The sequence below is a fragment of the Rhineura floridana genome, chromosome 4 (genome assembly GCF_030035675.1).
Source record: "Rhineura floridana isolate rRhiFlo1 chromosome 4, rRhiFlo1.hap2, whole genome shotgun sequence".
Lineage (NCBI taxonomy): Eukaryota > Metazoa > Chordata > Lepidosauria > Squamata > Rhineuridae > Rhineura > Rhineura floridana.
The window spans coordinates 208,183,137-208,197,957 of NC_084483.1; the positions used below are offsets into that span (position 1 = coordinate 208,183,137).

At 47.2% G+C, this 14,821-nt stretch overlaps 1 protein-coding gene across 7 annotated transcripts in view; it reads right to left on the reverse strand.

Annotated features, from left to right (window-relative positions):
* The window catches only part of PTK2B (protein tyrosine kinase 2 beta), a 113,560-nt gene that overhangs the window by 47,251 nt on the left and 51,488 nt on the right, over positions 1-14,821 (reverse strand). For 6 of the 7 annotated variants that reach the window (XM_061625864.1, XM_061625869.1, XM_061625867.1 and 3 more), the window contains exon 2: positions 1,795-2,056. In XM_061625864.1, the coding sequence (XP_061481848.1) occupies positions 1,795-2,013 (219 nt within the window). In that variant the 5' untranslated portion in view covers positions 2,014-2,056. The remainder of the gene's footprint in view (positions 1-1,794; positions 2,057-14,821) is intronic. The other variant, XM_061625865.1, reaches the window with a different exon arrangement.

Below are 14,821 nucleotides of genomic sequence, written 5' to 3' on the forward strand. Positions count from 1 at the left end.
TTTAGATTCTGGAGGGGGAAAAACAGTTAATTCAATGGAGTTGTGCTTTTAAAATAATATTAGATGGAGGATGAGACTTAAAGGACATCTGATTGCTATATAAAAAAAAAGGAAACTTGTTTGAAAAAATCTGCTGCTTGTTTTTGCTGTAAGAGGAATGGGGCATTTCTGGTACATATGTTCTGGGAATGTTCTGTCATGTACTTCTTTTTGGCAAGATGTTTTCAGATGCTCTAATGTGGCTTTGGATCCCATCTGTGAGTTCTCATTTATGCAAGCCACCTTAGGTGTCCCTCTTAGGCCCTGGGGTTTAACATTTGAATAGCAATTACAAGCCATTCTTTGCAAAAAGAAAAAAAAAGTTTATATTGAGATTTTGGGGATCTAAGACTTCCCCCAACAAGAGATGCTTAAGCATCTCGGGAAATAATTCTCCCCTGCTCCCCCTGGCAAGCAATGGCAGGTCTAGAAAAAAGAATTATGGGCATTATTTTTTGGAATTTTGTTTTAAGAGCACCACGTCTACAGGTACCCATATCCCGTGTTTGGTATTTGATTAAAATTGTGTAAAGTATAAATATCGAGTGTTTTATTATAATGAGTTTTAACTTGACTTAAATGTTATGATGCACAAGAAAACGTAAGTGGGAGGCCACAGAGAACAGGAGGAGTGTCCTCTTTTGGGTCAGAAGGCGAGCCCTTTGAGTAGATCTAGTTGTCTAAAAGGGGATGGCACCCAGGGGAGGTGGTTGTGGAGGAAAAGGGCTCTGCTCACCTCCAGACCTTGTCAAAGCAAGTTGCTCACTTGGAGCTCTCTATGGTGCTGAGACAGCCAACGCACCTTGCTCTCATGGGCTTCTCTGCTTGGCCCAAACAGGACACACTGGTACCAATGGAAACTTTTTTTAAAAAAGCCTAATTGCTACATGGGGTGGGGGGAGTTGGAGCAGTTGGAGAGTTGCAACTCATGTGAAGGTTATATTATCATGAGTTTTTCACCCTTTTATTTTCACTTGCGGAAACAAATAGCTGGTACTCATGCCAATGGGGCAAACTTAAAAGCTGATCTCGGATACACTGATGGGGGGGGGCACTTACACATTGTCCCCAAAGAGGAAGTGCCCCATCAAAAAAGAAGACAACAGAGGGTGATGATTTGCATATGATTTTAATTTGCTAATTTATATATCTAGAAATTGTCGCTATAATTAAAAAAGAAATACATTGCACCATAGTGGAGAGGACTGTGACCAGAGGAGCTGTGCACCTGCCCAAGCCTGCTATCCAGGGCTAGCAGCTGATGGTCAACTTCAAAGCCCCTGACGCTCTGTAGGGTTTTTTTATTTTTAAACCAAACCTGGACCAGAAGGCCCTTCAAACACAGGGTGCTCCTCTATAAAGTAGGATACATGGCCACTTTAATCTGACAGTGGCTTGGTGCCCTCACGGACACAGATTGTGCAAGGAGAGGTGCTATGTCCCTCTGCACAAAGCATGCAGAGAGACACTGCGCATGCATGCACACCCCAAGGGTCTTGGCGATATACATCTCGTCCATCATAAAGCTGGGGCATTTTGCTCATTTGAAATAAAGTACCACCAAATCTTTGGCCACAAACAGCGGAGGCTGGTGACTCTGATGTCAGTGGGGCAGTGAATCCACTCCACGTGTTAGTCTGAGCTTCCAAGGAGCTGTCCAAGGTGCTTTTTCCTTGGACACTGTCCACAACAGACCTCCCGAAGCTCAGCAAAGCACTTCCCAGTTCCCAAAGGAATCGTTTGCTCCTGGCTCACCCGGATCTCTGTCATGACGGTGCATTTCACCAGCTTGAAGTTCTTGCCCATGTTGAAGCTGTTGCTGTGGAAGCAGACCTTGAGGATGCGGACTTCGTCCTTGTCGATGTCGATGGGTACAGCCACCATGGTGGACTCGGAGGGCCCTGCCAGGCTGAAGCAGCTGCGCAGTGAATTCGCCCTCAGCCGGCTCAGGGCCTCCGGCAGTCCGGACATCATTGTGAGCGGTGATGAGGGGGCCCTAAAGCCAGAACATTACTTTCTGGGAAGATGGGAGGTGAAAGGAGAGGGTCAGTTGGAAAAGAGAATCACTAGCTACGCATCTCAACACACAAGGGATGGACAAAGCTGCCCATTTCGGGTCTCGACGTTTCTCATTTTTTCAGACTTAAATGCACAGCAATTTGCAATTCCTCATGAAAACTCATCAGCATTTTAACGCAAATTTCTCTTAAAAAACACATTTGTGTATTGCTCTAATATAACATTTTGGCAAGCAATTTCCCCTAATATAAGGCATTTTTTCATGTTATTTTCACTGATACATATATTTATGTGCACACTTTACCCTTTTTTTATCTTCAAGTCGATCCCGACTTATGGCGACCCTATGAATAGGGTTTTCAACACTCTAAGCCAGCCTTTCCCAACCAGAGTGCCTCCAGATGTTGCTGGACCACAACTCCCATCTTCCTGACCATTGGCAATGCTAGCTGAGGCTGATGGGAGTTGTGGTCCAACAACATCTGGTGGCCCACTAGTTGGGAAAGGCTGCTCTAACCACTACACCACACTGGCTCTCACACTTTACCCTAGTACTGTATATGCTTTTTTGTACACATCATTTGGCTGGAGAACCGCATGGCAAAATACAGAGAAATGCAAATTCCAAAGGATGGTTGCGTCCCAGTTTGCACATCGTTTCGGAAAGTTCAGATTAGAAAAGTTTGCCTCTAAATGCGAACTGGATCAAATTCTGCTCCATCCCTACTGGTCTAATGACATTTTAAAAAGCTGAAAAGGTCACCCCGATCCTGCACCAAGAAGAGTTGGATTCTGCAACCTACATCCATTACTCCCCTCTCCCACCCCCACCCCAAAACAAAAGCAAGCCAAAAGCTCTTGCACCAGAACTTTCAGCTCAGCGACAGAAAGTCGACCAGCCCTTTGGTAAGAAAAAGACAGAGGGGGAAGACGGCGTGCACGGTTTTAAAATATAGCCTTGGGTGCGTGCAGGCCTTCCTGCTTCCAAGAAGTGGCTTGTTCCTAAAAATCAAGTGAGGTGCAACATAAAGGCCCAGCCACATCAACCTCGTGGCAGCAACTGAAGGAGGTGGATGGCTGGCAAGCTTTTTCCTCCCCGCAAAACCTCAGAAAGCCATTTGGAGTAAAATGTAGGAAATACAGCCTATATGTCCTTAAACTACAGTGGCCTTAGCCAACCAGGTGCCCTCCTGACATATTGGACTACAACTCCTGTAAACCCAGTCAGCTGCTTCTCCCTCTTCTGTTGGGGGCAGTGGGCCTTTGTATACCAGTTACTGGGAACTGCAGTCTCTGGGAAGAGACTTGCTGTGGCACACAAGGCCTGCTTATGGGTTTGAAGAAGGGCCTGGATGAATTCATGGTGGCTGTCGACGGCTACTAATCCTGTTGGCAACACTCTCCCTCCAGTGCCAAACGCAGTGTGCATCTGAACACACATTGCTGGGAATCTCGCACTCAGGAGCTGGGCTTCCCATAATGGGCATCTGGTTGGCCACTGTGAGAACAGGATGCTGAACTAGATGAACCTTTCACCTGATCCAGGCGCAGGGCTCTTCTGATGTTCTTAGGCTGGCAAAGAGCAAAGGAGACACTCTTGAAATCTCACACAATGCAGAGAGCTCAAACGTTCCCCCCCCGTGGTGGGTAGGGCAGCTTTTGCCAACCCTGGTGCCCTCCAGATGTTCTCATCCCAGCCAGCATGCCCCCCTTCTACAGGAAGGACAACAAGAGCCACTGAGAGATCAAACGTATCTCATTTTTTGTTTTGTTTTTTGAAGGAAACAGGTAGGTTTACTGACATGTTTGCTTCAAAAGAAACCAGGGCAGGACAAGCAACTGAAAAGAATACAGCATTATAGCAGTGGTGGCTCCAATGCCAGTGGGACAGTGAATCCGCTCCAGGTTTTAATCTGAACTGAAAGCACCCTGGACAGTTCCTTGAAAGTTCAGACTAAATCCCAGCACGTATTCACTGTCCCACTGACATAGTCCACTGAGTACTAGGCAAAGAAGAGGCTTCTGCACTGGCACAAGGAGGTAGGGGAGGTTCATGTCAAGGCAGAAGATATGCACTAGAGCAGCCTTTCCCAACCAGTGTGCCTCCAGATGTTGCTGGACCACAATTCCCATCTTTCCTGACCATTAGCAATTCAGGCTGAGGCTCATGGGAGTTGTGGTCCAACAACATCTGGAGGCACACTGGTTGGGAAAGGCTGCACTAGAGTGAGCCGGACTTCTCGTTTTTGGCAGTGGAATTGTGCAGCCAGGACATCCCCCTTTTTAATACATAAATTTAAAAGCAGAGGCAGAGTTGCAATTTCTTACACGCTTCTGCATTTTATATGGGCCCCTCCAGATGACTTAGTTATTGAGCATTCATCCTGATTTTGCTAGCCGAAAGGTTACACAGAGGTTAGATCAAATCTGGTCTTTATGGAGCACTCCTTTTGATTTGTTTGTGGGGCACTTATATGACAAAGAGGATTCATCCTGATTTGCTTGCATGGTGCTGATGCATCTTCCTGTCATCCCACTTTTCAATGCATTTCCCTGTCACTTTCCTAACTGCAAAAAAAGTCAAAAATGCATTTGTTGTGCTAGGCCGTGCATTAATTCACTTTAAATTTCTCAGTATGCGCTTGGATTCCTCCTACCAAATACTGACAGCCTGGAGATGCCAGGGCTCAGCCTGGTAGGGCACCAGCCAGGGCCCATGACCCAGAAGGGGCCCCACTGCTACGCCCATAGCACCCCTGGCCTCTCCTGTTCCTCCTAGCGGTTTCTTCCTGTCCATCTGCAACCCCCCCAACCATCTGCAACCCCCCCAACCATGTGAGGCCAGAGCAAGGGGAAGAAGGAGTAGTTGTCTCTGCTTGCTTTCCCCTCTTCCTTTGGGCAGCACCTGTGTGGATTGGGCCTAAGAGAGAAGGCAAAGGGCTGGATCCACTCAGGGCACCTTGTCCAAGGGCCCTGCAAAATCTGGAACCGAGGGTGGAGTAATGGTTAGAGTGTGTGTGTCAAACTAGGACCTCAGAGACCAGGGTTCAAATCCCCTACTCAGCTATGAAGCTCACTGGGTGACCTTGGGCCAGTCACCGTCTCTCAGCCTAACCAACCTCACAGGGTTGCTGTGAGGATACACTGAGAGGGGAGAGGAAGTCTATGTGCCCTAACTTGAACTACTTGGAGGAAATGTCGTAAATAAATACATGCACACTGGAGGAGCCCCACTTCTTCCCACCGAAGGGGTTCGTCATCTGCACAGCAGCAACTGAACAAGCGGATCCCCTCCTGTGAAGAAATCCATCAGACTTACCCATCTCCAGCAGAATTTGACTGGAAAGGGCAAGCCTAGAAATAAGCAGCATGCCATGCTAAGTGGAAACAGAGGAAGAGGTATTGCATGTCCCCTAAAAATCTGGGGTCCCCCCATGCTATTGTCCTGAGGTTATTTCCCTCCTCCCCCCACCGCTGCTCCGCAAGCAAATTTCATGTTGTTGTACAAATCCAGCCCCACCAAGGATACACAGAAAATGTTCCACATCTGTGCTTTTTTTCTTTGTTGGGAAAAGCTGCACCTGGTGCATTCCTGCCTGACAGTCAACTGTCAAAGGTGCAAAGGTTCTGCTGTAAAAATGGATGAGTGCATAGCCGGTGCCACTTTCACCCCAAGTGGGCAGTAGGGGGCGACAGAGGCACAGAAATCCAGCCTGAGCATTCCACCCCAAAAGTGGAGACATTTGATCCGCAGAGAGTGTGATTCTCACAAGTACAGGCGCTTCCTGGGAGAGATGGAGTTGGCTGGCTCCTCCAACCTGCTGCCACCCGCAGCTCCTTGCCAATTCCAACGCTCCATCTGGCACCCAAACTCAGTGCTTCTACTCCTGTTCATCAGGAGGACTCTGAGCCTGGGTGGGTGGGAGACTCAATACCGCCCCCCCCCGGCACACAATTCTGCTTCTTTGGCTTTAAGATATTATTCTTCTCTGCCTTCAAATTGCTTGTGGCTTCTTGGCCTGGGCTAGGTTCCCCCGAGGGCCTTTAAGGGTTGCATCGAAGGGAGAATTTTCAGCAGCTTCAGATTCGCCCCTCTTAACATGGCGCCACAGAGTGAAGCTCCAGCCTACCAAAATGTTATTTCACAGTGCTATGTATATCCCACTCCCTTCCTCTTGAGGAGGTCAGGGTGGCAGGCTTGAGATGACCACTTTCATCTTCACAACAACTTTGCGATGCAGGCTGGACTGAAAGCTAGCAACTTGTCCAACTTCAGTGAGGCTGAGGGATAGGTTGGGGCTTGACCCTGCCTCCCCCCACACATCTAAATCTCAGATTCTAGCTAGTAATACCACATCGGCTCTCATCAACACCATATTTCAGTTGCTACTGCCATATGGCATGTAGATACAGAAAAGGTAAACAGGTGTGAAGATATGAAACTGCCTTATTCAGAGTCAGGCCCCTGGCCCCTGTAGCCCATTTCCCACTTGCTCTGACTGGCAGTGACTCTGCAACGTCTCAGGCAGGTGGTCTTTGCCAGCCTTGCTGAGATCCATCAACTCTGAAAGACCAGCTCCATCGCTCTCCATGAACTGTTTCTGTAACAGCCGGCCATGATAAAAACTACTATTTGACTTTAAGAATTGGTGCCTGAGTTTGCTTTTTCATCTTTGCCCTCCCCTTCACTTTTTCCTTTTGTGCCATGCCTTTTAGATTGTAAGCAACAGACGCTGGTGGCTCCAATGTCAGTGGGGCAGTGAATCCACTCCAGGTTTTAGTCTCAACTTTAAAAGAGCTGCCCTATGTCCTTGAAAGTTCGGACTAAAACTTGGAGCAGATTTACTGCCCCACTGACCTTGGAGCTGTCAGTCCCCACTGATTGTAAGCCTGCAATCTTTTTTAACCGACTGCTCCAGGAGCCTTTTTTTTAAAAAAAAAAAGCTCTCAATAAAGAAAGAAAAGATGTCAGGGATTGAACCTGGGACACTGAGGCATGTGCCCTCCCCAGATTTGATCTACGGCAGCCTTCTCCAACCTGGTGCCCTCCAGATATTGTTGGACAAGCTGGCGGGGGCTGATGGGAGTTGTAGTCCAAAACATCTAGAGGACACCACGCTGAGGAAGGCTGATCAAAGGGCGCTTCCCACCGACAGAATCTTGCAGCGTGTTCAAGGTTCCAGCCCCTGTATTCCATTCTTCCTCTTGTTGAACATAACACGGCACTATATATTATCTGGCAAAAAAGGAGAGCCCAGACGTGAACCTCAAATTATTCTAATTGAGGGAATGGGGTGGATTTGTAGGGCAGGCAGGAGTAAGTTGGGTTGTGCACCAATTCGGGTTGACCTGGAGGTAGCTCCAGACGGTCAGATTGGGTCCACCTGAAGCGATCCAGTGCCATCAAAAGGGGGCACAGTCAGGTGGTGAGGAGGGGCAGCCCTCTCTTTCCCCCTCCCTGATTGCATGTTTAATCAGGGTTTTAATCCCCCCCAATTAAATACTGTGCAAGGCCCCTGATTTGGTTCAGGGTCTGGATCCAGGTTGGCCCCAGATCATCCCAAATCCAAATCAGGACCTAAATTGGATCGGGATGTGTGATCCATGCACAGCCCTCGTAGAAAGTGCTTCAGCTTTCCCAGTCACCCCCACTTTTGGTGCATGGGTGGGCCCCTCAATACGCCAGCTCACTTTGCTATGCAGCATGATTTAAGTCCTCCTATTAAGATTCATCTCCCGATTCCAAAATCCAGTTTCTGCCACTAAGGTGGTCAAACTGTGTCTGGGTTGGACTGCTTCAAGTCTGCAGGTATGGGGTTCCTATAACAGAATGCTCCTTCATTTAAATATATCCCTGAATTTAGCCTTGTCCCTGAGATTCTAGTTTTCTGTTGGCAGGGAGAGCAGGTTGTTGTTGCTTTTGTTACTATTCCTGCTGGGAGGAAGGGTGGGATATAAATCTAATAAATAAATAAACCCCCACCACCTGCACTGTGGACTTCAGCCCTTACAAAGGCTGATCCTCTCCATGAGGCCTAAACTGGCTTGGCAAACTCCTTTGTTCTCAGGGCTGTTCATAAATTGCAAAATCCAGCCAACACGACTGTTCTTGCTGGGGCTGCTGGGAGTCCAGAGCATCTGAAAGGTACCAAGTTGGTGAAGGCTGGTTTAGGGCAGGGGTAGCCAATATGGTGCCCTCCATCGACCCTGATTAGTGTTGCCAACTCTCTGGATTTTACCTGGAGTCTCTGGGTTTTGGGGGACCTCCCTGGATCTCCAGGGGATTCACCCCAAACTCCGGGCAGGCGAGAGGTCATGCGAGGACGCGTGAGAAGTGGTGGCGGCGGCAGCTGCAGCAGCAGCAAGCAAGTCCAGGCCTCTCCAAAGGCTGAGCAGGAGGAAGGCCTGTAAGCGCCCAACACCAGCAAAAGAAAGTGGTGAGGAGGGATAGGAAGGAAAGTGCCTGGGGGGGGGTGAGTGGGGGGGTGAGTGGGGGGTAGGAAGGTGCCTGGGGAAGTGACATCACTAGCGCCTGCCCCTGAAATCTCAGAGTTTGGGGTGCTTCTGACATTCCCACGCTCCTGACTGTACCAATATCGCATGAAACTTGCAAAGAGGAAGTGAGACAAGGCAAAGGAGGTCCAAAATGTGTGTATGTGTGTGCCTGCGTGTGGAGGCAGGCACACATGCACTGTTATCCCATTTATTTGCAGCACTTACCAGCTGCGCCCCCCGTCTTAATGAACAAACAAAACGAAAAGAGCAACCAATGAAAATAAAACCACAATCACCCTAAGCCAGAGGTTTCCAAACTGTGGTCTGTAGACCACCAGTGGCGTGAGTTCCATTCACAGGGTCCCTGGCGCGTCTGTCGAAATGCAGTTAGAAATCACACAGCCCTAGCACAGCACATGACAATTGCTACATCAGGTAGGAAACTCATTAAAAATTAAAAATGTTCAGCAACTTTCAAGTGATCCATAAAAGTCTGGGGACCCCTGCCCTAAACCATTAAAATCAAGCCAATGGCACAGTACCAAAAGCCATCCTCAGGACAAACAGTCATAGCCCCAACTTAGCCAGCCTGTGGTTCTCTTGGTGCAGTCTTTGGGACGGGCATCTAGGGCCCCACACAGCAGAGTGACAGCAGGATCTCCTGACCACATTTGGAAGGAAGTGGATTAACCCACAATGTCATCGAAAGCATAGCTGGGGAACCTTTCAAGCCCAAGAGCCACATTCCCAAGGCCAAAGCCAGAAGCAGGTGTGGCCAGACGAGAAAAGTGGGCAGGAACAGAGGCAGAAGTTGGCAGAGCAACGGATGAAACTTTTATCGTTTGTACGGTGGCATAACCTGGAGCCTAAAAACTGCATGAGACAGATCATTGGTTTGGGAAGCAAAAATGTTTTCACCTGTCAGCTGAGCGGCAACAGAGGTGGATCTCACTGGGCAGATCTCCCTAGGAAGCAGATTCCATAACACTAGTACCACCTAAAAAGCCTTTGCTCTCATCAGCCTCACAGGATGCTGCATAGGAGAGCATCTCCTTGCGGATGGAGATTCTTCCTAAGATTTTGGTGAACAACCTGAGCCAGAAACAGTATCAGACCTAAGGATGGGCAAATTTGACATTTTCTGTTTCTCTCAATTTCTCATTATTCCAACCTAAAATTCAGCTCTCTGCATTTACACATCAGTTTAGGACTTTAACACTAATGTGAGCACCTTGAATTGGGCCCAGAAACAAACTGGCAAGCAATGCAACGGTTTTAGAACAGGGGTTACATGCGCTCTAAAAGTGTATATAATTATGGACATTTTGCAAATCAACTTTCTCCAGTATAATGCATTTTTATGTTATTTTCAGCAACATATAATTTTTATGCACACTTTTCCTTGTTTTTCCAATGGTAAGTTCAGTTCTCTGCATTCCCACATTAGTTTGCCCCCCCCTTTTTAAAAAAGGTCCTCATGAAAATTCATCAGTGTTTTAGTGTTAATTTCTCCTAATATACACATTTGCGTACATATTTTTTGCCCAATATGCACATTTTGCAAACCAACTTTCTCTAAAATAATGCTCTTCTGTAAGTCCTTTTCATTCATATATGCATTTAGATGCACCCTTTGCCCTCGTAGGTGCCTTTGTGTACACATCACTCGGCTGGAGAACTGCACCACAACATGTGGAGAAGTGGACATTTTGGAGGAGGGCTGTGTCTTGCTTTGCATGTTGTTTTGGAAAGTGCAAATTGGGTAGATTCATCCGTAAATGTGAACTTGAACCAAATTTCTCCCCTGTTCTTTATCGTACCCTGCATCAGATCAGGCCTTAGCAGAATGCAAGTCTCCTAGATGAACAACCTAACTTGGAAGCTTTGATAGGGGTTGAAGAGCTATTGCTTGCTCCACTATGGCCTTTTTGGTATATGGAGGCCATCTTGGCTAGTGGCCTTCGATAGATTGGTTTTTGTCAGAAAAGGAGTGGCACCGTCAATCTTGCAGAGGTTCCACAAATTAATTCCAGATTTGTAGCTTGTTTCTTCCCCTTCTGAATCACTGGTGAGGTAATGTCGGAAACTCAGAAATAGAATCCTCCCCCATCATCCTGCGTACGACGAAACTGCCTGCAGGTATTACCTGAGAGTGATCTGCAGAGGTGTTCCCAGCGGCGGCTGATGGCTCTGTGTCAGTGGAGTAGTGGAATCCGCTCTGGGCTTTATGAACTTTCAAGGAGCTGTCCACCTGCCCCACGGACATGGAGCCGCCACCCACTGCTGGGTATTCACAAAATCACATGGGGTGGGTGAGCCTGTATTCAGGAAAAAACCCTCCTGGTTTCACCCTCCACATCAGATTTCCTCAACCTGGTGCTGTCCAGATGTTTTGGACTCCAGCTCCCAACTGTCCTAGCCATCACAGCTGTGCCCCCATTGACCTTAGCATCATATCGCCATACTGGTTGGGACTGATGGGAATGGTAGCTTAAAACAGCTGGAGGGCATCAGGTTGGGGAAGGATGTTCAACAATATGTGTGACAATCATGCCTTTAGCTTTGAGTGAGGAAATTCTCAAAAATCAGACATTAATTTTTATCTGTTTCATTTGTTGTTATGTGCCTTCAAGTCAACTACGACTTATGGCGACCCTATGAATCGGCGACCTCCAAGAGCATCTGTCGTGAACCACCCTGTTCAGATCTTGTAAGTTCAGGTCTGTGGCTTCCTTTATGGAATCAATCCATCTCTTGTTTGGCCTTCCTCTTTTTCTACTCCCTTCTGTTTTTCCCAGCATCGTTGTCTTTTCTAGTGAATCATGTCTTCTCATGATGTGTCCAAAGTATGATAACCTCAGTTTCGTCATTTCATTTCATTATTTCATCGTTTCATTTAACCACCTTTCTACACCGCTTATATACAAGCATGCCTGATTTTATTTATATATATATATTTTAAAAGTGAGGTTAACTTGTTTTTGATGTTTGCTTTTATCAGTATTTTTAATGAATAATTTAGATTGTCCTTTGTAAACCACGTAGGCTAATGTGTCCCAGGGCATTTGATGTTGCTCAAGATTTACTGGTTCCCATTCTCCAAAGATTATATCGGACCAGGCTTGGGGGGGGAGGAGGTTAAGATGAGGAAAAAAGGAGAGATGAATCTGTGTGACAGATGGGAGGATGCATTTCTTCACCGAATGCATCGTTCAACTAACAAATTTGCTGCCACAAGATGCAATGATGGCCACCAACCTGGATGACTTTAAAAGCAGTTTAGACGAATAAATGGGAGGATAAGGCTAGCAATGGCTACTAGCTATGGTGGCTCTATGTAGCCTGCAGGATCAGAGGCGTCTGAATGCCAGTCGCTGGATACCGCAAGTGGGGAGAGTCCTCTTGCGCTCAGGTCTGGCTTGTGTGCTTCCCAAAAGCATCTGGTTGGCTACTCTGAAAAAATGTATGCAAGTCCAGATGGGCCTGTGGTCTGATGTGATATTAAAAAACGTGTGTGTGTGGGAAGGGACCTGCAGACATATGAGGGTGTGGGAAAGATCACTTCATTTGAAACAATTTCCTTTCACTCCTACCTAAAACAACAGATCTGGGGAGAGGGAGGGGTGTTTGAAAACTAAGGAAAGGCGTGAGTGAATGAGTGAGTGAGTGAATGAATGTGTTTCTCCAACATTGAGTGGCCAGAGCTCAATCCAGCAGGACGTTCTGAAATTCATTGCTCGTCTACCGTCTTCTCTACAAATTTAGATTTATTTTATATCAGCACAAGAAATCAAAGGGTAGGTCAAATAACAACAACAACAACATCCTTCACCCTAAGGTTCTAATATATTTGGGGCTCAAATGACAACCTTCCCCAGTTTCTGATTGTGTGGATCCTTCCCTCCCCACATACACAAGTTTCCGGAAAAGTCACATCTTACAGTTGCAAGTGGTGAAAACATACTTTGGCCCACCTGCCTTGAAGTCTCTCCAGTTCGCTGCCATTATCTCTTACGTATTACAAAAACAGAGCGAAGAGGAGGGAAATTACATCTCATTTGACCGCAGGCCAAATCCCTGATTGCTGAGAACAGATTCACTGCAGTTAAAGGCCCTGCTGAGGCATTGGCTAAACTAATCCCTCCTGCAAAGGGAGACAGCTTTCAGAATGAGTGATGCATAAGAGAAACATCCCCCCCACTCTTCCCAGCTGCTTCCCATGGAGACAGAGAGCTGGCTGTCATCATGCATGCTGTGACATATGAATAAGTGCGGCCTCTGTGACTTCCATTGGGGCAAGATGACAGGGCAGCCTCCAGGCATGGGGAGAAATCTTGGAACAAAACCACTCCACTGTAATGCCTGGCTTTAGCTGAGATGCGGGCAGCAGAGAGCTAGGGAGGGTACCAAGGAAGTGAATGCCACTAAAAAGGCAGGAGGTGGTCCACATTTGCAAAGTTATGGGCTCATCCGTACTACAGAGTTGCTTTCGTTCCCTGCCAGTTTAACTGCTATTTATTTATTTAAAATATTTCTATAGTGCTGTTCATCTAAATGATAGCCGATATATAAACACAATAAAATCCACATAAGATATTAAAATGCAATAATATTCAACCACTGTTAGCCGATAAACATTACCAATAAATGGCTGTAGGATGCTATGGCTCCTCCCACACACACCCTAAAAATCCGGGGAATTCTGCTTTGGTAAGAATTTTCTGTTATTTATTAAGTACATTTCTCAGTGATAATCTCACCCCAGCTAACAATAAAAATGTGCCATGGACAGTGAGCCTGCTTTGGAAATGCATTTACTGTGTTTTGCCTAGATAAGCCATCCTGCCTCCTGGTCTGAGCTCAGTGGGAAATGATTCTGGTTGTTGACAGGAGCTTTTGACTGAGCACATTGCTGATTGGCTAGAAACTGCAGACGTCACTAAGCCAGCTTCTGGCTGGGGCTACTGTTGATTGGCTGGAAACTGCAGACGTCACTAAACCAGAGTGATTTCACAAGCAATTCCTCTTCCTAGGGAAGTCTGGGAATTGTAGTTCTGTGAGAGGAATAGGGGTCTCTTGACAACTCTCAGCACCCTTAACAAACTACAGCTCCCAGGATTCTTTGGGGGAAGTAACGACTGTTAAAGGGGTATAACAGTGCTTTAAATGTGTGGTACTGATGTGATGCCTGGTATCTTATTGCAGGTGTATGTCACTGACGCAACAATAATGCATTAGTGGTTGGTTTATACTGGACCATACACACACCATTCCCCTTGATTAGTTGTTGTGTGATGCTTCTCCAGTGCTATTGGAGTACTGCCACCTGGGGAGAGGGACACTCTTGCCCTATTGCACAACAAAAGCAGGACATCCCCACCAGCTCCCGGGACATTCGTGGCATGAAAAGTTACATGATTTCAGCAAGAAGCGACGGGACATGTACCGACTGGAAGCAAAGCCTTATGCCCACCCTGAAGCTATCGGAGGTGCAAACAGTGTTGAAAGGGGGGTTGCGTATAAGCATCCCAATACCATCGTGAGCGCAAATAGTCAGGAATGCACAATGAAAAGGCTGCCTGGAGGGGCCCTTAGTTCAGTGTCACACGACATGCTTTGCATGCAGGACATCCCCCATTCAATTTCTACTTGGAATCAAATCTCAGCAGTCCAAGGTGTCGGACAAAACTGGGCAAGGTAGACAAGAATCTGATCTGACATCGTTTTGTTTTTATGGTGGACTGCCTTCAACACCATCCCGACTTATGGTGACCCTACGAATACGGTTTTCATGTTGTTGGACGGCCTTCAAGTCGATCAAGACTTACGGCAACCCTATGAATAGGGATTTCATGGTAAGTGGTATTCAGAGGGGGTTTACCACTGCCTTCCTGTCAGGAATGCTTTGATTTGGATCCCTGCATTGAGCAGGGGGTTGGACTTGATGGCCTTATAGAACCCTTCCAACTCTACTAGTCTATGATTCTATCATCCTCTGAGGCTAGTCTTTCTCAGCTCGCTAGGGCCTGCTCACCTTGCCACAGCTGCACAAGCCAGCCCCTTCCTTGTCTGCAACTGCCAGCTGGGGGCCAACTGGGCTCCTTGGGACTATGCCACTTGCCCACAGCTGCAGAGGTGGCAGGGCACGTAACCCCTGAGCTACTCCCTGTGGGGGTGATCTTTAGCTGGCCCTTGACGCCCAGAGAGGGGATTGGAACTCGCAGACCCCAGCCAGGCTCTCTTTCCCACTGTGCTATACCAGATGTAC